This window comes from Ostrea edulis, chromosome 2 (genome assembly GCF_947568905.1).
Source record: "Ostrea edulis chromosome 2, xbOstEdul1.1, whole genome shotgun sequence".
Lineage (NCBI taxonomy): Eukaryota > Metazoa > Mollusca > Bivalvia > Ostreida > Ostreidae > Ostrea > Ostrea edulis.
Genome location: NC_079165.1, coordinates 34,767,197 through 34,790,467, shown reverse-complemented (window position 1 = coordinate 34,790,467; position 23,271 = coordinate 34,767,197). Strand labels below are relative to the sequence as shown.

At 34.5% G+C, this 23,271-nt stretch overlaps 1 protein-coding gene across 24 annotated transcripts in view; it reads right to left on the bottom strand.

Moving 5' to 3' along the window:
- The window catches only part of LOC125678310 (voltage-dependent calcium channel type A subunit alpha-1-like), a 136,589-nt gene that overhangs the window by 32,115 nt on the left and 81,203 nt on the right, over positions 1 to 23,271 (bottom strand). For 19 of the 24 annotated variants that reach the window (XM_056153861.1, XM_056153847.1, XM_056153855.1 and 16 more), the window contains exons 10-27: positions 22,738 to 22,853; positions 19,389 to 19,448; positions 19,022 to 19,123; positions 15,529 to 15,616; positions 11,798 to 11,925; positions 11,472 to 11,584; positions 10,939 to 11,051; positions 10,390 to 10,521; positions 9,403 to 9,475; positions 8,304 to 8,430; positions 6,862 to 6,962; positions 6,350 to 6,403; positions 5,605 to 5,726; positions 5,125 to 5,237; positions 3,480 to 3,515; positions 1,676 to 1,796; positions 776 to 965; positions 526 to 632 (exon numbers count right to left, since the gene is read on the bottom strand). In XM_056153861.1, the coding sequence (XP_056009836.1) occupies positions 526 to 632; positions 776 to 965; positions 1,676 to 1,796; positions 3,480 to 3,515; positions 5,125 to 5,237; positions 5,605 to 5,726; positions 6,350 to 6,403; positions 6,862 to 6,962; positions 8,304 to 8,430; positions 9,403 to 9,475; positions 10,390 to 10,521; positions 10,939 to 11,051; positions 11,472 to 11,584; positions 11,798 to 11,925; positions 15,529 to 15,616; positions 19,022 to 19,123; positions 19,389 to 19,448; positions 22,738 to 22,853 (1,896 nt within the window). The remainder of the gene's footprint in view (positions 1 to 525; positions 633 to 775; positions 966 to 1,675; positions 1,797 to 3,479; positions 3,516 to 5,124; positions 5,238 to 5,604; positions 5,727 to 6,349; positions 6,404 to 6,861; positions 6,963 to 8,303; positions 8,431 to 9,402; positions 9,476 to 10,389; positions 10,522 to 10,938; positions 11,052 to 11,471; positions 11,585 to 11,797; positions 11,926 to 15,528; positions 15,617 to 19,021; positions 19,124 to 19,388; positions 19,449 to 22,737; positions 22,854 to 23,271) is intronic. The other 5 variants (XM_056153852.1, XM_056153854.1, XM_056153848.1 and 2 more) reach the window with 4 other exon arrangements.

Here is a 23,271-nt window from a genome sequence, read left to right as displayed (position 1 = left end):
GAGATTGTACCAAAGAAAACCATTGATTGTTACCTTAATTTGCAATTAGATTCTGATTGCAGCAAATACAGTACTACACATATATTCAATATGTTGTAAAATGTAATGATGGCACACAAGTACAGTCAAACCTGTTTTGTTCAACAACTTTCTCTGTGACTTCATTTTTATATCAAAATTCAAATATAAGATATGTGAACTATTTATGATAGAACATTTCCTGTGCCTAACACTAGTTCTGAATAAATCAAAATAATTTTACATAATATTGTTTAGAAGATGAAGCTTCCTTCTTGATGCACATTGATAATTATGGATGGAATGGGCACCAATTTATTGAAAATCAGATTGTTTTGATCATAAAAGGAAGCACTTGCTATGCTTGTTTCTCCTGAAGTAAATGGGCCGAGTACCAGATTAACTCTGCACAGCATCTGGTTTCTGAAGAATACCAATTTTCTACGGTGCTGAAACAGATTCTCCTGTACATTATATAATTGTTGTTGTCCTACTCTAAATACATACTCAAAGAAGAAAGCCACTAAGGCACAGATCACAACAGTGGCATCCAGGATGTTCCACAGGTTTCTACAGTAAGAGCCGGGATGAAGGAACACGCCTAAATCTATCACCTACAATGAGAACAGGGCTTAAATCACTACAAATTAAAATTATTCATATTTTAATCAAGAAACTTGCACAGTTATGAATGCTCAATTCACCATGAAGTAAAACCAAAACAAACTCAAATCACCATAGTCTTTTCTGATCGTACCTTTAGTATCATCTCCACTGTGAATACCACCGTGAAGACATAATCAAAGTAATTCAGGATAATGTTTCTAAAGGCCTGCTCATTGACGGGCTCCTCCGTGGCCAGGGCAAAGCTACTGGCACAGATCACAATCATGATGAAGAGGTCAAAGTAGCGCAGATTCACCACAAAATGACAGAAACGCCGTATTCTGAGAAAATCAAAAGGAAATACAGAAAGTGGTACATGTAAATAGCAATCATTATTTGTTTAAAATAAACCAGTTTTGTACATACTAAAATTTCAGTACAAAAAAAGCCTCTTACTCTTGAATTTTATCACTGGCTGTTACGAAAATAGTTTATGCGTTCAACTAACTTAATGAAAGGAAAACAAACAGGCAGACAGGTGGCACTTTAAGGTTTACGAATTTTTAATTAAATCAAGTATAGAACAGATTTTTAGAACTCTATTGATGTTAATGTGCTGACTATACTGTCCCTATTTAAACCTTTCTATACATTCATGAGCACTGCTCAGAAGTGTCAGGCTATAACCAAGCAAATACTTCAGAACTGAAGAAGTAGTGGGACCTTGCACGCCATGTGCCACCTACACTGTAAGCAATGCCTGACTTTCAATGGACAAGCTTTTAAATGTTCCTATGAACATGGGTGTTGACTCTACAAGTCAAAGAGTGATTCAATTTAAGGCAAGGGTACTGAGACAAACAATACCCATATGTCAGCCATGTTAGTGTAGCATTAACACAAAAATGGCTAACAGTATTAAAACTTTCAAACAGAACCTTTGTTCAAACCCTGACATTCTCCATCAGAGAATTGCATGTATAGTCCAGATATCAGTGCTTCTCATGTATTTGTAAGAAATGATATAATACAACAGCTGTTTTAGACTCACGGATTCATAGGTCCAAATATGAACATGGAGCTGTAGGGTAACATAGGCCGGGGCCCTCCAAAGGCTCCCTCCTCCTCTTTTTTGGGGGGCTTGGGAGGTGGTTCCTCACTGTTGTTACTATCTGAAAGCACCAATCACAACACAGTCAAAATCTACTGTCATCAGAGGCAAGGAAAATATAACAGTCTGCACGGTAACTTTATTGAGAAATGAAATAAGATGAATTACTGAGTAGCTAAAATCAATAAATGTTAACCTCTTAAACTATTGTAAATGTATCACTGTATATAACAAAGTACAATCTGTACAGTAATGTGTACTTGTAACTGTACAGTAATGTGTACTTGTAATTTCAGAGACAGATTATCTTTGTTTATCAAATCACGTAACTGTACAATCATGATATCTTGTAGAAGAATTATATGTACAGTCAAACCTTGTTATCTTGAACTCAATGGGACCGAGAAAAAACTTCCAGATATCCGAAGATTTGAGATATCTAGGCTTAAATACTTATTATAGTAAAGAATAAGTGGTTGGGACTTCCGAATCACTGCGACATATCCATGTTATTCAAGATATCACTGCGACATATCCATGTTATTCAAGATATCACTGCGACATATCCATGTTATTCAAGATATCACTGCGACATATCCATGTTATTCAAGATATCACTGCGACATATCCATGTTATTCAAGATATCACTGCAACATATCCATGTTATTCAAGATATCAGTGTTCAAGATATCGAAGTTGAACTGTATGTTTCACCTAATTAATTATATCACGTGAACATAGAAATTATCCAATTTTCACTCTTGTTTAATGAATGAAAGTTAACAATTGATATTTACCTATTAAAGCATTGAATTTCAAGTCTTTCATGCAAGTATTGAATTCAAACTTCAACAGAGTTTCATTATTTTTGCGAGTTTTGAATGTTTCATAAATATAAAGTTTCAATGTGATATATCATGATTTATTGTGATTAGAAAAAGCCAGCTTTTATATTTGATAAATGTGGCAGTCAAGCACTGAATCAAAGCTCCTTGCTAAAAGCAACATGTGCTTCACACAAAAACCCAAACATTTATGCAAGAAAACTGTTCTAGAATTAATATCAAATGGTGAAACGGATTAAAGGTACATACATACTAATAATTCGGATATTTTTGGTTCTAAACTAATATGGTTAATGCATCTATAATGGCACTACTATTTACACATGTAAACTATTTCATTTTGGAATAGGCAAAAATTTTAAGTTTGTTCTTGGCTATAAACTCTCAGACATCTTCAGCCTTATTTGTATAAAGTATGAATTGCTCGTGCCTTCTTCATAAGCGGTTAGAAAGAAAACAATGGTGTTTGTAAGTCCTATGAATAAGAACCTATCTGACTACATTCAATGTGCTAGATCATGTGTACAACAATACACGGTAGTTATAGATGCACTGATCCAATAGTTGGTGAGAAAATAGCACATGGTATGCTAACAAGACAGTCAAGTGGTCAGCACGTGGCTCATTTTGGAAAGAAAGTGTTTAAAAAACACAGATCATATTTAAAATTATTTTTATTAATTTACATCTCAACAATGGTATTTTTTAGTGTGCGTATCTAATAGAGTTTTTTGTTTCATTTATTTGTAGAATACCATAGTATTGATATCTTGATTAAAATCTAACATTAAATCTGGAGCATATGTACCTTTAAAACACTGTGATCTACATCTTAAAATGTTAAACTACTAAAACCTTCATACACAAGTTCAAACAGCAAGCTGAAGATAAAATATACCTCTTGGTTTATTATTGTTGACCAAGTCATTCTTCTCTGTAAATTACAATATGCCACAATATTCAACAATAAGGCAGAGTTAAGTAGAATTCAGATATCTTCTAGAAATATTTAATCAATGTTTAAAGGGACTGGTTCACGATTTTTGAGAAAAATATTTTTCATTTTTGATGTTAAACATTAAAAATATCTCATTCAATGTTGACAGCCAAAATTTTGACCTTCTGAATGCAAGAATAAAAGGAATATTTTAGCCTTAAATCTGTGTAGTGCAAACAAAGACTCGAGTCTTTTTATGTAAACAAACAAACCAGTGAAATATTAATTTTGTAATATAAAGCATCATAATTTTGCATATACACAAATTTTAACTTTTAGATGTCGCATTTTACCCAACGATTACTTGAAATGTGAAAGATATGATAAACTTGGATGGATATCCATTTCTTTTGAAAAATTCGTAAACAATAACATACCACAATCTTTGTTTACAAAACAAATGATAAACTCTCTCAAATGAGCTTCTATGATAATGTATAACATTAATTTTCATGTGAAATCTTTTAAACATCTTAGACAGTAGATTTTGATCATTAAAAGTGAAAAACAAAATTTTGGGGAAAATCGTGAATCAGTCCCTTTAAGTCACTGTGACATAATTTTGCTATGTAAAGCAAGGCATCCCCTCGCAACATGAGATATTGTAAGATAGCATTCCTTCAAGTGCTATTAAAACCAGCACACGATACCATTTCTATTCTAGAAACCTCAGTCTTTCATAGCTAACCTTGAAAACCGATAGGAGCTAAGATCTTTACACAAAGTACCATTCATGAAAGTTTGATGATAATTCGCTATGAATTTGGGCTCAAATCTTGTCCATAAAAAACCCAAATACTTCCCTTCTAGTGACCTTGACCTTTCACTGTAACCTTGAAAAGTAACAGGAGCTAAATTCTTTATTCAGAGTATCCCTGCTAGTCTGACAAATTTGGATGACAAATGTAACTAAAGTCTCATTGTTAAATCGTGTGCACAAAATAATTTTCAATATTCACCTTCCAGTGACCTTTTACCCATAAACCTTGATTGCCAGTTGCAACCAAGGTCTTTATACAATGTACCATTGCTACAGGATTGACATAATTTAGAAGAAAAACATCGCTTAAATTTTGCATGAAAGAAATTTTAGAATTTCTACTTCAGTGTCTTTGAACTTTTTACTTGGAACCTTAAAGACCAATAGGAATGAAATTTTTATACAAATTATCATTCCTGCAAGATCAGCAGAAATCAGTAAAGAGATGTATACAAGACTAAACCAATGAACAAATGTAAAAGCGAAAGAACAAGTTACTAGATATCTTCTTCTCTGCGACTCTGTTGCGAGGGGATAATCGAGAACTTCTTGCATTACAACAAACATTGTACACAAGATCATGAAGAATATATGATTATCATGCTGAATTTGACCTAATTATTAATAGAGAATTCACTTTCACAATAGTACAACAATGACATAATTTGACCATGCTTGATTTATATCAAAAGTAAAATATAAGTCCGACACATAAAGCAGGGAACACTTTCTGCAGATTATCCGAAGAAAAAAACACAACACTAGAAACTATAATTTCATATTTACCTGTGTCCAAGCCATCATTATCAAATTCGTTTTGTGAAAAGTTGCTTTTCTTTGCCACAGAGTTTGAGGTGTTTTTGTTATTTTTCACATCATTTTGGTGGTTGCTGTCTTTGCTAAAAGAGATACTGTTAGTGAAAAATTTATCTAGGATGGTTCATAAAATGCCATGAATCAAATATACACACACAAACTACTTTCAAAGAATTTATATTCGATTTTGGTAACATGGTTGTTTCATCTTAAGAGCATTCTCATGAAAACACTTTTCAAAATACATGTAAGTAGAAAAACAGAAAAGTTATTCCTACAATTGATTTGACCACATATTTAAGACACAGTATACCCAAGGTTAGAGATAAAATGCAGGTGCATTATACAGCACATGATCAGCTTCTTCTTTATTTTTCTATGCTGGTCTGTGCCTATTTTTGGCAATAGAACACTTGTATAAGATTGTAATTTGACTTTGATTACACTTACTAATTGAAGTTGCTGATTTTGGGATTTTCCTCATTGTTGGCCGGTGAGGGAGGGCAGATATTTACTGTAACCTGCAGACCTCCTGAACCCTCCTCCAAAGTTTCCTTTTCTTGTTTGCTTCTCTAAAATCACATTGATAATCCATGTATAAAATCTTGTCACAAACAATAAATAGAAACAGACTTTTGACAAAATAACCTCTCTACAAATATTTTCCTAAAAATCAATCTGGATCTCAATGTCATAGCAAATGACATCACCAAAATAATTTATCAAGCAGTTTGATATCTAAATACTTCTTAAACTAAGGCCAGACTGTAAAATTGTTTGAATGGTTTTACAGACATATTGTAACAACACTGTATATTCCAATTTCATGTACAAATTCACAGTTAGCCAAACAGAAGCAAACTTACACAACATCACATATCTACATTCAGTATTTGAAGTTACTGGTTAGAAAAATAAATCATTAATACTGCATGCACTCCGGTTTTAGATATATATGTACTTTTCCATAAAAGTTACAGAATTAGTAAATTCAAGATACATGAGAAAGGACAGTTTCAATAATTCCAAGATATTATCAGAGTTTAATTAACCAATAAAAGAGATATTATTATTTCATTTGAAAAGAAAGTGCAGACACATTGCATTTAAAGAAGGTGTCAAGGTAGTATGTAAGGAACTTAAAAAAAGAAGATCGATGAACTTGAATAGTGCTTGAATAATGCTTGAATTCAACCTGGGAATGGTCTGTGAATTGGTTGTGGACGTCTTGTTTCACTTCTTCTAAATGCTGCCAAAATGAAAAACCATCACAATACAGTAAAAAAAGCACAACATCACCCTTGGGTAGTGGATGAACTTCTATAGAAAATAATCGTAACAGGACCATGCACGTGATTAAGCAGCTACAGTCACATTAAGCCTTTTCTACAACATAGGAATTCAAAGCAGCGTCTTTACAAAATAGGTCACATAATTTATGCAAAAATACATTTAAGACGTAATTCTTTTTGCAAAATTAATAGCTGTCATGCAACATTCTGAGCCTGGTCTGGAAAAATGGTCAAGGTTGCTAGAGTTGACTATAAGCATAGCAATAGCTGAATTTTCACGACAATGAAAGTCTAGACTTGCTTTTACATGGAACATCTTTCAATAACACTACATGTAGTTTTTAAAAAGTACCCAGCCCAGCTATCTGTTTACTCCTGGTCTTAGAAGTAGCAGGTATTTTGTTTATACTGATACCTCTTTACGACCTTCTTCCTCTTCCTCCTCAGCAGCAGTCATTTCCTGTGCATTGGTCAAGTTGTCCACAGCAATAGCCAGAAATACATTCAGTAGAGTGTCTGTATTTGGGTTAAGGGTTATTAACATCTCTACTCATCCTTAAATACTTCCTCAAAGTAGCCTATGAAATTTGAGAGCTTAAGCTGGCTCCTGACAGTATAAAATCAGAAGCCAATGCAAAAAGTTAGGTTCCGGATCAATTGTATCTTGATTGAATATTGGCGGATCTAGAGGAAGGAAGGGGGGGGGGGGGGTTTACGGGGGTTGCAAACCCCATTTTGATTTTGGTAAGAGAGAGAGAGAGAGAGCAGAGAATGGTATTTATATTCTAAATTCTTTTCTTAAGGAGTGTTTTTAATTGGTAGCTAACCTATAAAACCCCATGCAGATGAAAAAAAGTAGAAACTACTTATGATATCAACAACTTAATCCTTTAGTTCAAACACCCTCCCCCCTTCCTTTGAAAATTTTCTAAATCCACACCTGTTGAATGCATTTTATCTTAAATCTTGAAATAAACACATGCTGCAACACAATTTTAAAATATCAGAATTAAACAACATTTTATTCTTCCTCCAACATCCACTAAGTCAGTGGAACAGCAGGTGCTCATGGACACTAGATTGGAACTTTGGAACAATGTCATCTGGTGCAGTCCAAACATCTGACATCACAATGAAAAGGGCACAATTCAGTTAAACAACCGTGAAAACATCAGACCAAAAACATCATACAGAGAGTAAAGATTTAGCAGAGACCACAATGAAAACCATGGACTGTAATTATAGTTTTTAAAGTGAATTTCAATCCACTTTGCAATTACATGTATCATAACAAATAATATAATACTAATTACACACAGGACACAATAAGGTAAATTTCAACAAAACATAGCTGTATGTTTGAAAATCATTGTAAACAGTATTGAATTCATTGTGAATCATTCTGTCTTGGTTTTGAGTAACCTGTCCAGTACGATTCTTTACTTTGTATTTTCATTATTGAGGTAATGGGGAGCATTATTTTGTATTTTCATTATTGAGGTAATGGGGAGCATTATTTTGTATTTTCATTATTGTGGTAATGGGGAGCATTACTTTGTATTTTCATTATTGTGGTAATGGGGAGCATTACTTTGTATTTTCATTATTGTGGTAATGGGGAGCATTATTTTGTATTTTCATTATTGAGGTAATGGGGAGCATTATTTTGTATTTTCATTATTGTGGTAATGGGGAGCATTACTTTGTATTTTCATTATTGTGGTAATGGGGAGCATTATTTTGTATTTTCATTATTGAGGTAATGGGGAGCATTATTTTGTATTTTCATTATTGTGGTAATGGGGAGCATTATTTTGTATTTTCATTATTGTGGTAATGGGGAGCAGTAAGGGATACAGTTTCCGAACACCACCAGGATGATGAAGTAGATGGAGTAGAACATCCCTGTCTTGTCCCCCTCCTCAATCCCATGAGCCCTGATCCCATTGTACATCACCTCATTCCAGTCAGCTCCAGTCAGAATCTGTCAAACACAAAAGAAACTTCCGTGAATTTTCTGATACTGCCAATCTGACTACCGTACTTTGCCGAATATAATAAGCACTTTTTTAAAAAGATTTTTTTTATGCAAGAAAGGGTGTGTATCATATACTATTATAGATTTTTTACTCCCTTTTTAAAAGTGAAATTTAATGGTTATAAGTAATGTTTCATTCTGAGACATATACAGCCCTCATAAATAGTCTGTACACTTTTTCATGTTCACCAAATCAATCTCAACAAAATTATAGCAGAAACGTAAAATTTCGGTAGGTTATGTTGCTTCATTCGTCTCCAAAGCATTGTACTTACAGACAGAGCACCAATTAAATTATTGTCTTTGATTATTGTCATTTTTATGAATATACTGAGGAGGTCGATATATCACACCTTTGTTCACAATTTTTTGCAGCTTTGATGTGTGTTCATTACAGCACCTTGAATGATTATTACTTCGACTATAGCCTGTTGAAACTTTAATGCTCAATAGTAACAAATTCTCATGCTTTGCTGAAATTAACATTACTTCCCCAAACATATATAGAGAAAACTACCATTTTCTTAAAACATTTGTAGCGCTGTATGCAAATTCTTGTGCTTTGTTGAGAAATTGCATTATTTCCAAAAAGATTTCAAGTGAAATTAACCATGAAGCATAAAGTCAAGAATACCACTTGGTCAGAATTTTTGCTGCGTATTATGAACTGCGATTTCCTCCCAATTTTCAGACACAAAAAGGGGTGTGTGTATCAAATACCAATGCATATTGTATTTGGCAAAATATGGCAACACTTGTTAGCGTTTTAAACCATCCCAATATGCTGACTACAGCTGAGGGGATAAATTCAGTCCTATCTCTTTTAGATTTATTTTTTCTGGGTCATTATAGTTCTGCAGATAAAACAATGTATAATGTGGATACACTAGTCTAAAATTCTGACTAATTAAGTCTTACTTGGAATACTGTCAGCAAGGCTATTGGAAATGTGTCAAAATGTGCAGGTGGTCTTCCATCATCAAAATTCATTCTGTCAAGAAATTCAAGACAAGTATCACCATTTATAGTTGATTCTTGGTTATTGAAACTAGATGTCTATAGAGCTCTAAATCCTAGATATTGCCAAGCCCTAATGATAATAAAGAAACTGATAAATATAATTTTAACATTACACTTTTAAGAAATAAATAAACCAAGTCATGCTACAATGGTTTTGAACCAATATTTTTAAGAATGGTATATAATTATATACAAGATGTGCATGTTAAAAATTTACACATAGCTTTTCTAATTGTCTTAAATACCTTTGAATTACTTGTAAAAAAAAAAATCAGTTTTTAAAGAGATCTGGACCAAATATCAAGATATCTGAAATAATTTTGTAAATCTTGGTTGATTTTCAGCAAGGATTTATGGAGTTACTTCCCTTTCAATACCAATGTACAAAATCCTGCTGTATTAAACGAGGACATTTTTTCATGGTGATTAATAACAGGGGGAAGAAATTACACCAAGATATTTTCTTTTGCAAATAGTTTTAGGTCAATGTTAAATTTTTGCTACAACAACTTAACTAAGGTTCTCATGAATAAGTTTAAAGATGTACATGTATGTCTAAGATGAACAAATGAAGAATAATTCACAAAAATCATGTTTCACTGAAAAATCTGACATAGAAAGATCATGAATATAAAGTCTCATTACTTAAATGTTGGTGATTTACAGTATCAGAGTTGGTGATTTACAGTATCAGTGTTGGTGATTTACAGTATCAGTGTTGGTGATTTACAGTATCAGTGTTTATGGATTTGGAATACTGGTTTTCTTACTTACATTACACTTTAAAATAATTACAAAACTTTTCACTGTCTTATCTATTCCAGTCTCTTTCACTCATTTCAGCTATGTGGATTTTACGGGTGTACATTTTACAGGTGTACTTACTCTCCCCCAAAGAGCTGCATCCCCAGCAAAGCAAAAATAAGTATGAAGAGGAAGAGAAGAAACAACAGACTGACAATGGACCTCATACTGCTCAACAGGGACACCACCAGGTTACGCAAGGAGGACCAGTATCTGTAACATAACAAAAGTAAGATATTCACACAAATCCTCTTCTCAGCTTCCATTACTTACTACAACCAACCTAATTCAGGGATCATCATTCATTACTTACTACAACCAACCTAATTCAGGGATCATCATTCATTACTTACTACAACCAACCTAATTCAGGGATCATCATTCATTACTTACTACAACCAACCTAAATTCAGGGATCATCATTCATTTCAAAAACCAATTTCATTTTTGAAAATACACGAGGAGACAGGTATAAACTGTGGCGCTTCATGCAGGCATACTTCCTGAAGCATGTTAACAGTTCACAACGTATGAAGAATAATAACTGCTGTGGAAAGCAAAAATCATTTTGAAGAATTCTCCTCTCACAGCCTACATATTTCTACCATACATTTCACTGAGTCTACTTACCTGGTAACTTTGAAGACCCTCAGTAATCGCAGGGCTCTAAGAGTGCTGATACCAAATGAAGCTCCATCTTTGTAATAGGACCATATCACTTCTATAATGCTAACTATGATCACCTGTAAGGTAGTATTTACCAACTTATCTCCCTTTCTTTGAAATTCACATCTCAACATAACACAACTTTATAATCATTTATCACATTGCTTAATTATGATATTTCATTAAGTTAATCTAATTTTTCACTTTCATTGAGATATGGGACACAATATTTAAGTGTTTTGTACTTCTATAAGCTTACATCAATTACCAAAATAATCAATATACTAGAATCAAATTTCAATTGACTATTCTGTACGGTTTAGCTGAAAATGTGATAATTAATTTAATAAAAATTCACTAACACCAAACAAAAAAAACCCCCAAAACAATGTCCTTCCCACTAAATCAAATGTCCTACATCTTTATTTCTGCATTCTCTAATTCACAGTTCCAGACAGGTTAATACCTTTTCAAGTTCAGGTAAAAGTTATACTTACTCCACAATCAAATATATTGAAGGATGACTGGAAGTAGATTCGAACTCCTAATCCATACATCTTTATTAACATTTCAAATATAAATAAAGCTAAGAAAACAAATTCTGTGTAATCTGAAAAAAAAAAAAAAAAAAAAAAATTTTATTCACTGTATTTTGTAAACAAAGCACTTGGTCAATCAGTCAATACTAACTTCCAATTTTAATGATGAAAGATTTGAAATTAAAAAAAAAGAAATAGTTCCCTTACTTTTGACAAAATCAAAGTTCTGCATCTAATTCACATGTTCAATTGCAGTGCACATATATACTATGATGCAGACTTACATAAAAACTGTTCATGCCACTCAGCTTGTCCATAATGTTCTGATGCTGTGCACAATGTGTTCAGAAAAACCAGTACAATCACTGTCCAATAAAATGGCTGACTTTTGACTAAACGTCTTAAAGAAAACCTGTAAAACACAGTTCAAAGAAGGTAGGAAAAATGCTTGAAATAATCAACAATTACACATCGAAATTGGCTTGCTAAATGCATTTTTAACCATTCATATCATTAAGTAAAGTTCTATATCTAAAAAAGAGATGATATGTTCCATAAAAACAGGGGTTTATGGTAAATATATAAAAGACCTACATCACTGGAATTATTTTTTGGGATATCATGGTTTAATTGGTAGTAGAGAGTTAAGATAGTATACATTGAGTTATCCAGACTACATGTAAGGCCCATTTATACCTGTACGTCCGGGAACTCAGCCATTGAATGTCTGTGAATGTTTAAATGCTTAAGTACATGTACCTAATGTACATGTAGGACAAAAAGTTAAACAGCTGATTCCTGAATGCATGAGATGTACTTGTTACAGAAAACTGATTCAGGGTATCTACATTTCGACAAACTCTACAGTAATATAAGTATATGAACTGTATTCTCAAACAAAGACAAATGCTGCAAATGTGTGCTTTGAAATCATAAATTTCCAACCAAGGCCAAATCAATCCCAATTACACTCAGGTCTCAAGTCAAGACCCGGTTGTGGCCTGAGCTTTGAACAGGTTTATCAAGCCACAATATTCCGATACGACACGGAATAATCAGTCTTAGTCAACTGTGTGTTTAAGTGAATTCAATAGACATTAATGAGCCCCTTGGTATTGTTCTGTGAAACGACCAATACCAGTACACTCTGATGGCCGTGTCATTTCTTTCCTAGGATGGATACGTAGGATCTCTTATTTACCACGTGATACCATGTGATACCCTCTACATAACCTATGTTCACCACTGAATCTACGATTACGATGAAATGCTTCTATATTCTATAGTCAGATTGGCCTTCCACGGTTCACAACTATTCATAATGAAATAATAAGTCAAAAAGCAATTAGTGTTATGGGCTATTTTCTATCATTCCCAATACAAGTATTTCATGGATCAATATCCTACCACAGTGGAGAGAGATTTAATTTTCCTGTTTTTTTTTTAAGCAGAATCCAAGATTCACGAAACAGAGAATTTCCCAGATTTAACAGTGTCTGGTGGCTAATGCAATTCAAAAGGCTTGGTGACACTAGGATTATCATGCCAACTAAATACAAAAGTCATCTAACTTGTATTTAAACAATTATTACCAAGAGTAGAGTTTTTACCTTAGATACTTTGTGAAGTGTTGGGGATGAACTATTTTGAATCGTTAAAAACATAATTCGTTATATCAAGCGAGTTCAAAATATGTTTTAAAATTGCATACAGGGAATGAAAATCACTTCACTGTAAGCATGAAATCATAAGCATATTTGCTGCAAGTTTTACTGTAATGGGTGCAGTGGTCATAAGTCAATGTCAAGGTCACAGTTCCATATGCCACACTGTGCATTTAATCTACTAAATATCATAAGTCCTTATACTCAATGTGCAAACATAGATAGAAGGACAACAAGATGGATGGAGAGACAGACAAGTGAAAAACTATATGCTCTGTAATCTTCTATTCTATAGGTATGGGCATAAAATAATCATCAATAGCGATCATTTTTGAAAATTTTCATAACTTGACTCCTGACTGTACAAAAACCCATGATGACCATGCATCCATCATCAGCAAAATTTACTACTGTGGAGGATAGTCAGAATGTCTACCGGTGTATATAGGGGCATTACAGAGAGGATGTCTACTGGTAAATAGGGAGATTGTTCTGTGTGGGGATAGAGAGAAGGTCGACTGGTATATAGGGACATTGTTCAGCGTGGGGATAGAGAGAAGGTCTACTAGTCTGAAGGAGAATTTTTTGGTCTGCCAAGACTTCAATCAAGGCTGAGTTTCAGCTATTGATTATTTCTAGCCAAGTTCAGTGTTTGGGACTAATAATCTATGCAACTGACAGAGAGGAATTCAATCTAAGCTTTTCTATATAGCTCCTGTTTGTCAATGCTTTATGATCATGATAAATGACTTCCTCTTATTTTGAAAATCAACTCCTTATGGGAAAATTGCAAAATCTCTTGATCTGTACTTAAGGATGGGAAGAAAAACAGTCCTATTTTACCAGACCACATTCTTGCTTTAACAAGACACACTACCTATCATAGTCATGTGTTTTAGTGTGTGGGTGAGTGAGTAACAGAAAAACAGTCCTATTTTACTAGACCACATTCTTGCTTTAACAAGACACACTACCCATCATACAGTCATGTGTTTTAGTGTGTGGGTGAGTAATTGCGTACATAATGCAGATTAAAAAACATTCTTGGGTTTTATGCTGCATTTCTAAATAGTCGGTACATGAATATGTATGCTTAGTTGTGAGGAGATGTTTCCCTTTGCGATGCTCTAACTTGTTCCTTAATTAATTCAATTTTCAGGAAAAATGCGTCACAGTGAACAACTACATCTGAGGTTGCTGAATCAAATTTGGCATATTCATTCTGTAGAAACTGATTTTGAGCCTGGCTGATTAAGAATAATTGTTCAAATGTCTCAGAACTAATTTTAGTTCCCAGATCAATTGTTGATCGTAATTCTACTGCTGTTTTTGCATGTATCTAGCACATTTTGTCAGAACATGGAAAATTTGCTTGATCCGCCAGTTGGCTCCCTGGATGTGATTCTCTTAATTTCAGTTCAGATTCCATTTAGTCTCTCTTCTAACATCTGAAACGCACCCTGGATATCCCGGCCTCGCCCAGTGACACATGTAATGATGGGGCTAGATGGTTGCGTGCAACCATGAATGGGGCACTACCATGTGTCAGATCATTATCATGAACAATACTGCATAGAACAGGCTATTGAACTAGTTCCTGAAATTCTTTATGATGGTTCATTAGCTTAGCATCAATTTTATCGAACCCGCGCCAACAGAGGTGAGAGGCAGGCCGTGTGATTTTGAGCGTGATGCTCTAACCACTCGGCCACGGAGGCACTTTCAAGGAATGAAAAGTTAAAAATGTAATCAGCGATATGTCATCATTTTTTGTACCATGACATAATGGTGATTGATTTTTACATGTAGGTGTTCACCCCACTCTTACAATTTATTTTTTAGAAGAATCAAAAGCAGTAAAATATGGTTATACCAAATTTCCAGGGACAGATATATAGATATAATGTGTTAAATGTCCAAACAAAATCCCAGTACTTTTCACACTTTAAGGAATTACTTAATTTCACTTTGTTATACACATGATTTTACTATAATTCAAAGATGCATGTGAAAATATGAATATCCTCCCTTGTATGAGACTGGTATGTGGAACTTTGTGGAAGAAACAAACTGGAAGGTCATTGCCTTCAACAATTGCTCATCAGATAAAAAAAATATCACCTCCTATTTCCACCCTTGTGAATCCCATTAAGAGTAATTAGTACCCAATTAGCACTTACCACCTACCCGAGGAGACGCGAACCGTAGACAGTACATTCACAGAAATATTCTAAATCAATAAGGCAGTTATATAACTTTCCATCTATTTTTTTCTCTTCTTTCTTTTTGTTTCACAAAACTGACTAATAGTGTTGTTTGTAAGACAATTCAAGTCTTAATTCAATACTCACCTGAAGTGTTTTTCTGCTTTCCAAAATGCAGCACACCTGCCTGTCATATTTCTGTTTTGTAAAGTTGATCTACCTAATGAATATGAACCTAAAGTATAGAGAGCATACCGTTACTTGTACATGACAAGACACATGTAGAAACATTTCCCTGTACAAGACACATGCAACAGTTCCCTGTACAAGACACATGTAACATTTCCCTGTACAAGACACATGCAACAGTTCCCTGTACAAGACACATGTAACATTTCCCTGTACAAGACAATGTAACATTTCCCTGTACAAGACACATGTAACAGTTCCCTGTACAAGACAATGTAACATTTCCCTGCACAAGATAAGACACATGTAACAGTTCCTTGTACAAGACATATGTAACAGTTCCTTGTACAAGACAATGTAACATTTCCCTGTACAAGACACATGTAACATTTCCCTGTACAAAACACATGTAACATTTCCCTACACAAAACACATGTAACATTCCCTTTATGAGACAAGACACATGTAACAGTTCCCTGTACAAGAGAAAACACATGTAACATTTCCCTTTATGAGACAAGATACATGTAACATTTCCCTGTACAAAACATATGTAACATTTCCCTGCACAAGATAAGACACATGTAACAGTTCCTTGTACAAGACATATGTAACAGTTCCTTGTACAAGACAATGTAACATTTCCCTGTACAAGACACATGTAACATTTCCCTGTACAAAACACATGTAACATTTCCCTACACAAAACACATGTAACATTCCCTTTATGAGACAAGATACATGTAACAGTTCCCTGTACAAGACACATGTAATATTTCCCTGTACAAGACACATGTAACATTTCCCTGTACAAGACACATGTAACATTTCCCTGCACAAGACAAGACACACGTAACATTTCCCTGCACAAGACAAGACACACGTAACATTTCCCTGCACAGGACAAGACACACGTAACATTTCCCTGCACAAGACAAGACACATGTAACAGTTCCTTGTACAAGACACATGTAACATTTCCCTGTACAAGACACATGTAACATTTCCCTGCACAAGACAAGACACACGTAACATTTCCCTGCACAAGACAAGACACACGTAACATTTCCCTGCACAAGACAAGACACACATAACATTTCCCTGCACAAGACAAGACACATGTAACAGTTCCTTGTGCAAGACATATGTAACATTTCCCTGTACAAAACACATGTAACATTTCCCTGTACAAGAGAAAATACATGTAACAGTTCCCTGTACAAGACACATGTAACATTTCCCTGTACAAGACACATGTAACATTTCCCTGTACAAGACACATGTAACAGTTCCTTGTACAAGACACATGTAACAGTTCCTTGTACAAGACATATGTAACAGTTCCTTGTACAAGACACATGTAACATTTCCCTGTACAAGACACATGTAACAGTTCCTTGTACAAGACACATGTAACAGTTCCTTGTACAAGACACATGTAAAATATAATTACTTGATCATGACAAGATAAATAACAAAATGAAATCAACATTGTATACTACATAAAACCTTAACCAGTTCCAAAATAAACCAATTTTTTATAATGTGCAATCAAAAAGAGAATTCATTTGATGTTAAGAGCTTAGTAGAGCTGCATCTTCTTAGCTCTTTTTAATCTAGGTTCCTAAAACGGACACAGAATGAATGCATAACAACATAAACTCTGATCTTGACAGTATTTTTCTTTCATTTACTATTTGGCAATGCACTAGGTGCTATTGGTCTATATTTGTTATATTCTATTAATACCATCATTACTAGCATTTATGGTTACAATTCCCTCTTCTCAATATCAATCTTAGCTGATGAAGCCATAAAATCGGATCCACATCAGATTGATTTCTATTCAATCCAGACATGATAAACTGCATGTCAATAGTTACAATGTACCACAAATGGAGCTAATTAAATGCTTTAAGAATTAAAAAGGCAAAGTCATCCAAGAGATTTTGATATTGCAAATTGAGTGGAATTTCAAGGACAAGTGAAAAATAATCAAATGAAACAGTTTAATCTATGGCACTAATTACTTTTACTGAAAATGCTAAATCAAATTAAATGGCTCAATCCAAGTCAAGCCTCTAGCTATCATGTTGTCTCCTGAAATATTTATGTACACACTGTGCTATTCCATTATTCGCTTTCCCAAACCCGAAAAAACAAGTCATATGCGTTCACTTATTGATCAGCAGCGATGTAAATGAAGGATCTTTTTCATCTGAAATTTCTGCGAAATAATAAACCCTTGCCAAGTGAACAGGGTGGTAATGATCTGCTGTGATAAAATAATATTCTGACAACTTGGCTTTAGTTTTGATCTTAAGTGAGCTATGCAAACACTGTACTGTAAGTTTATATGATGTCTACCGAAACAATCAAATCACACTATTGATCTGCTGTGTGGGGCTCAGTCTCTGGTAACTGTTACGAAGGTGTAACAGTCAAATCTATGCCTCTGCTAAGGACTTCTGGCACAACAGTCCAGTGTTCTGACGATAGAACTAAAGGTTAATCTGCTAGCCAATGTTAGCAGGAAGGCCATGTATATTTATAACAGAAATGATTCATTGAGTCAATGACAGAGAGAGAGAAAGAGGGGTGGGTGTAGAATGTGTGTCAGCTACCCTTAGGAATACAACCATTATTCAAACACTATGACCACAGAAACTCTGCAGAGGTCACTGAGACAGGTCCTGTGTATATCAAAACTATAAAAAAGCATGGACAGGTAGATTTCTACCATGTTCTGCCTCTGTGTATTCCTTTGAGTACCATGGGATATAGCAATTAACACCTTGGTAGACCCTGGCCACTCCAGGTAAATAACATCTGTTTAGATTAGGCTCCGCCTACATTTTCACTGACTGTATGGTCATGAGATGGGTCTTTAAACACTAACACATAACCCTCCTCTGGAGCGAGAGGCATCCCAACTCTCCCAAGTAACAGTGTCTGTGGGACTCTAGAGCGAGAGGCATCCCAACTCTCCCAAGTAACAGTGTCTGTGGGACTCTAGAGCGAGAGGCATCCCAACTTTCCCAAGTAACAGTGTCTGTGGGACTCTAGAGCGAGAGGCATCCCAACTCTCCCAAAGTAACAGTGTCTAGAACGAGAGGCATCCCAACTCTCCCAAGTAACAGTGTCTGTGGGACAATGTTTTGGGAACAATCACTCTAACTCACCATCTAGTATACCCAGGTCGCAACGTGGGCCCCAAGTGTAGCAGAGTAAAGTATATATATGCCTCTGCTGAGGATTAAACCCAGAACCTCTGGCATGACAGTCCAGTGTTCTACCGATTGAGACAAAGTTAGTAGGAAAGCCATGCATCTAATGCTACCATAAATCTGTGGTATGAAGAATTCTATACACATTTCCTTGCATTTCAGATGAATTTTTCAAATGAAACATTTAAACTCTTTACTTAAGTTTCTATCCGAGAATTCCTTACCTATATTTATATCTGATAATAAATCATCATCATTATCTTCATTGTTTTCATCGCTTGGTTCTTTTCCTATCTTCTTCATTTTTGTCGCAGCTCTTTTCCGTGCTGTAAAAAGATATGATAAAAAATAAAGAACCATTATGTATATGAAATCTTAATTCTAGCTAAAGATACTGACTGAAGAATTCCTCTGTCCAAAGAAAGAGACAGAGAGCAGGGATGCCTAGAGTTTATTTTTTTAAGGAAGGGTTAGAAATTGAATTCTACTCATCATTAATCATGTAAATCCAACAATCATTTTTGAAACTAATGATGTACAAGCCAACTACATTGATACATGGTTAAGTCTCATTTTGATTTATCAACTTACCTTCCATTATTCTTAATTTATCTTCATCTGTTGTTCTTCCTTCATTCAAAATCACTTCCTCTGTCAATAAATCCATGTTCATTTTAAAACCAATAATAATCTACAAATTTTCCATTTTGAATAAAACTGTTTTACATTTACAGTTAAAGTTACATTACCATACAGTAGTCATGACCTGCACGCTTTGATTTTTCGGCATTATTGGTTCTTCCTGGGGTCAGTTTAAACACAAAATAATTTCAGTATACTGATAATATTCTTGATATTAAAAAAGGCTGAGAAAGAAATGATATTCATCCACTTTAAAATGATTGCTCATGTATGCCGCAGTAAATTTCGTTTTAAGTTTACTTATTAGCTCAATGAATTACGAACACGTTGGGATAAAAACAATTGAATGTTTTTGTTTAACTTCAAAAAGAAAAAGATACAAAATTTGTATCATCATGGAATATTCAACTTTTATTGATTTATTGCTTTATCAAATTTTATTCAAACTGAAAATGAAATGGCCTTGTCTGTTTTTCTATTTTTGTACATTCAATCTGAGTGTCATTAAAAAATACATGTGTAATTTGTATATTCCAGGCTTTGTCTCAAAGACAGATGTTAAATAAACCTAAACATTACACGTGTAAGACAAAAGATAAAATGATTTTAAAAAACTTCTCATCAGGCAAGACTGAAACATATTCTCGGGTGGGGAGTGGGAGAGCATCTAGACATCATATTAGCTAGTCGATAAGAATTTGTCACCTTGGATAAGAAAGAACAAAACAAAACAAAAAGAAACAATCAAATTATGAATGAAATAGATTGAGAAATAAATCAAACATATATATGTAAGACTCTAAAGTGCGATGGTCGCTCCAAAGTACGATGGTCACGTCAAAGTGAGATGATCTGCGCCAAAGTGTGATGGTTTGTTAACGTTACGGACGCCAAAGTGCAATGGTCACGCGAAAGTCCGATGGTGCGGAGTTCAGTAACGTTTATGACGTCACGTCATTGTGATGTCATTCTTAACATCTTTCAAAATAAAACCAAATAAATGCAACACAGACGACAGCAACGGTAAGGTTTACACTGTTGAGAATAGTGAGAACGGCAAAGTACATATGTTGCCGAAATATCTGCTTCGCCCAAACATTCTTTAAATCATGATCATTTATTACTTGTGACGTACACGTAATAAAATCCTGGGGATACGCTATAATGAAATACATTCTAAACAATTTCGCTTTGGAAAATTTTGTGTTTAAATACACGACAACTAGATGGTAATGAAATAAGTTGAACTTCTTATTTTTTATGCATGAATTTTGCACTGATATTTTAGTGAAACAACACACGGTTGGTACAGTCTGTTCCAAAACACTGTATCGTTTACAAACCAATGGATTTCGACGTGTCACACCATTGCACTTTGGTGTGCCAGACCATCGCACTTTGGCGCATGAGTGTGGACCATTGCACTTTGGCGTGTCACACCATCGGGGTTTGGCGCAGACCATCGGGGTTTGGCGTGACCATCGCACTTTGGAGTCCCATCACACTTTGGAGTCTTACATATATATGAATAAATGAAACAAATAATGACTAACTACAGTAATGATCAACAGATTCTTCAATTAAGAAATTATGCGAGTGGACCTAACATCTAATTCTAATTAGATTGTTTTATTTCAACCTACAGAAAACTGCATTCATGGTAAAATTAAACCTGACTTTAATTGGAATTTGCATAGAATATACAAGTTATACACAGGTCAGTCTTTGCATTATGCGGACAGTTCCATTAAACAAATTTGATGAAAATATTTTTTATTTAAAAAAAGAAACTTAAATTGATCAAACAAGTGTAACAAGACAAATCATTCCTATATACAAAAAAGAAACTACCGAGGCCAGAGATATATCATGTCTCTGCTCTTGCTGGAGACTACCAAAGGTGTTAACATTGCTCTGAGGGCTATGAATGTATCAGATTTTGCTCTGCCTAGTGGTTTTATTTTAACTACATGTATTCTGTTTCGATTATTTGCAGATTTTCACTGTTGAAAGTCCGTCTGATAGAGAAAATTTGAAATAATTGCTCGAATTCCCAACAATGTCCACCTGTCTAAAGACATGGTTAGAATGGTCTGCACGTTTCTATGGGCGTGGCTTGATCATGTACGGAATGATTCTTGCACGAAATGGTTTGCATTGAACGCTGAACGGTTTGCATGAAATGAAACGTTTGGAGGTGTAGTAGAATGCTTCAATCAATTCATTTTCTCTTATTATTACCCATGTGAGATAGACCAGGCCTCCCATATGAGAAAGCCTTGAAAGATTGGCCCATCTCACATTCCTTCAACACCATCTACTATAGGTCATATATTTTTATACATGATACTGTACAGCTACGCTAATGTCCTGATAATGTGTTGGATATCATCATCTTTTTGTCTAAATATTCTAATTTTGCGCAGTAATTTTTCATTTTTACTGCCTGTCCAGATTTTGTGCCTCTTTTGCTCGAACAAGACATTCAACTTTTTCCTATCTCTTGTCTATACAAAGTCCACTAAAGCGTAATTGAAACTGACACATTCACCGGGAGTAAATGCTTGCTCAAGTGTATATTGCATACATTTCATATTGTAAATCGTTCACTGAATGAGAAGAAACAATATGAACACTAAACATGGATGGGCAGTATAATGTCAATGTGTGTCTCTGGGTGTTAATTTTTTTTTAATTTTATTTAAAGATCTTTCTGACTGTGTTATTCATTTGTATACTTAATGTCAAATAAGAAATGAAAAAATTCTGTTTCATAGAAATCCATGCAATTCACAATTGGAGAAAAATAATCCATCACGAGTCAATCCGTGTCAGACTAGGGTTTGGTTCGCGGTTCTCTAACATATTGATTATGGATGTTGAGGCTCTGGGGGATAAAGTGCTTGGGTTTCGACAGATTTTTGCAGCAAAAAACCATGATGAATGTACTTGATGTTTTTTTGACAAAATGTTTGTTTCTTAGTTGTGTGTGAAAAGAAGAAATGCATTTATACTCTAACCATTCTCTTTGTTCCTGGCAAAGTATTCTGTAAACGTGGAAATTTATGCGTGGGGGTTATTCACACTAAATACGCAATTACAAGATTTTCACGTCAATTACTGCCACACCTATTATTCCCATAGTTAAGCAATTTATTAATCAAAGATACTGACATTGCGTAATTAAACACTACGCATATGGTTTACAAAGGAAATATACATGTAATTAACAACATGCGGAAATATCCACGTTCAGGGTATGGGAATACAGATTTGGATTGCACGTGTCGTGACCCACCTGCTTTGCAGATCCACTCCAAATACCCACTCAATTCCATTTCAATTTGTTGTTGTCGTCGGAGTTTGATGTAAGATCTTCTGTTTTCTACTCTTAATCTCTCTTTGGCAAATTCTCTGAAAACAACAATGGATATAACATTTTTACCATGGAAGTCTAAAGATTTTCAAAATCACTAATCACACAATTTTAGAGAGTATCATAAAATAGTTTTTATTGTTGTCCATTTTTTTAGTACCAAATAGAGAATTTACATAGTATAATTGTATTCCCATGCTTCATGGTGATTTTAACAATGATTAAAAATTTTCCAATCTCTAAATTAGAGTGTTCAAAGAACACGAGTGTCAATTAAATCTACAGAGATAGCACCTGAGGCCTGTCATCATGAACTATGCCAGAACACGAGTGTCAATCAAATCTACAGAGATAGAACCTGAGGCCTGTCATCATGAACTATGCCAGCTCGAAGCATTGCAGTTCATACCCTCATGAATTACATACTTTCTACTTTCATTTGTGTTGGAATTCCTG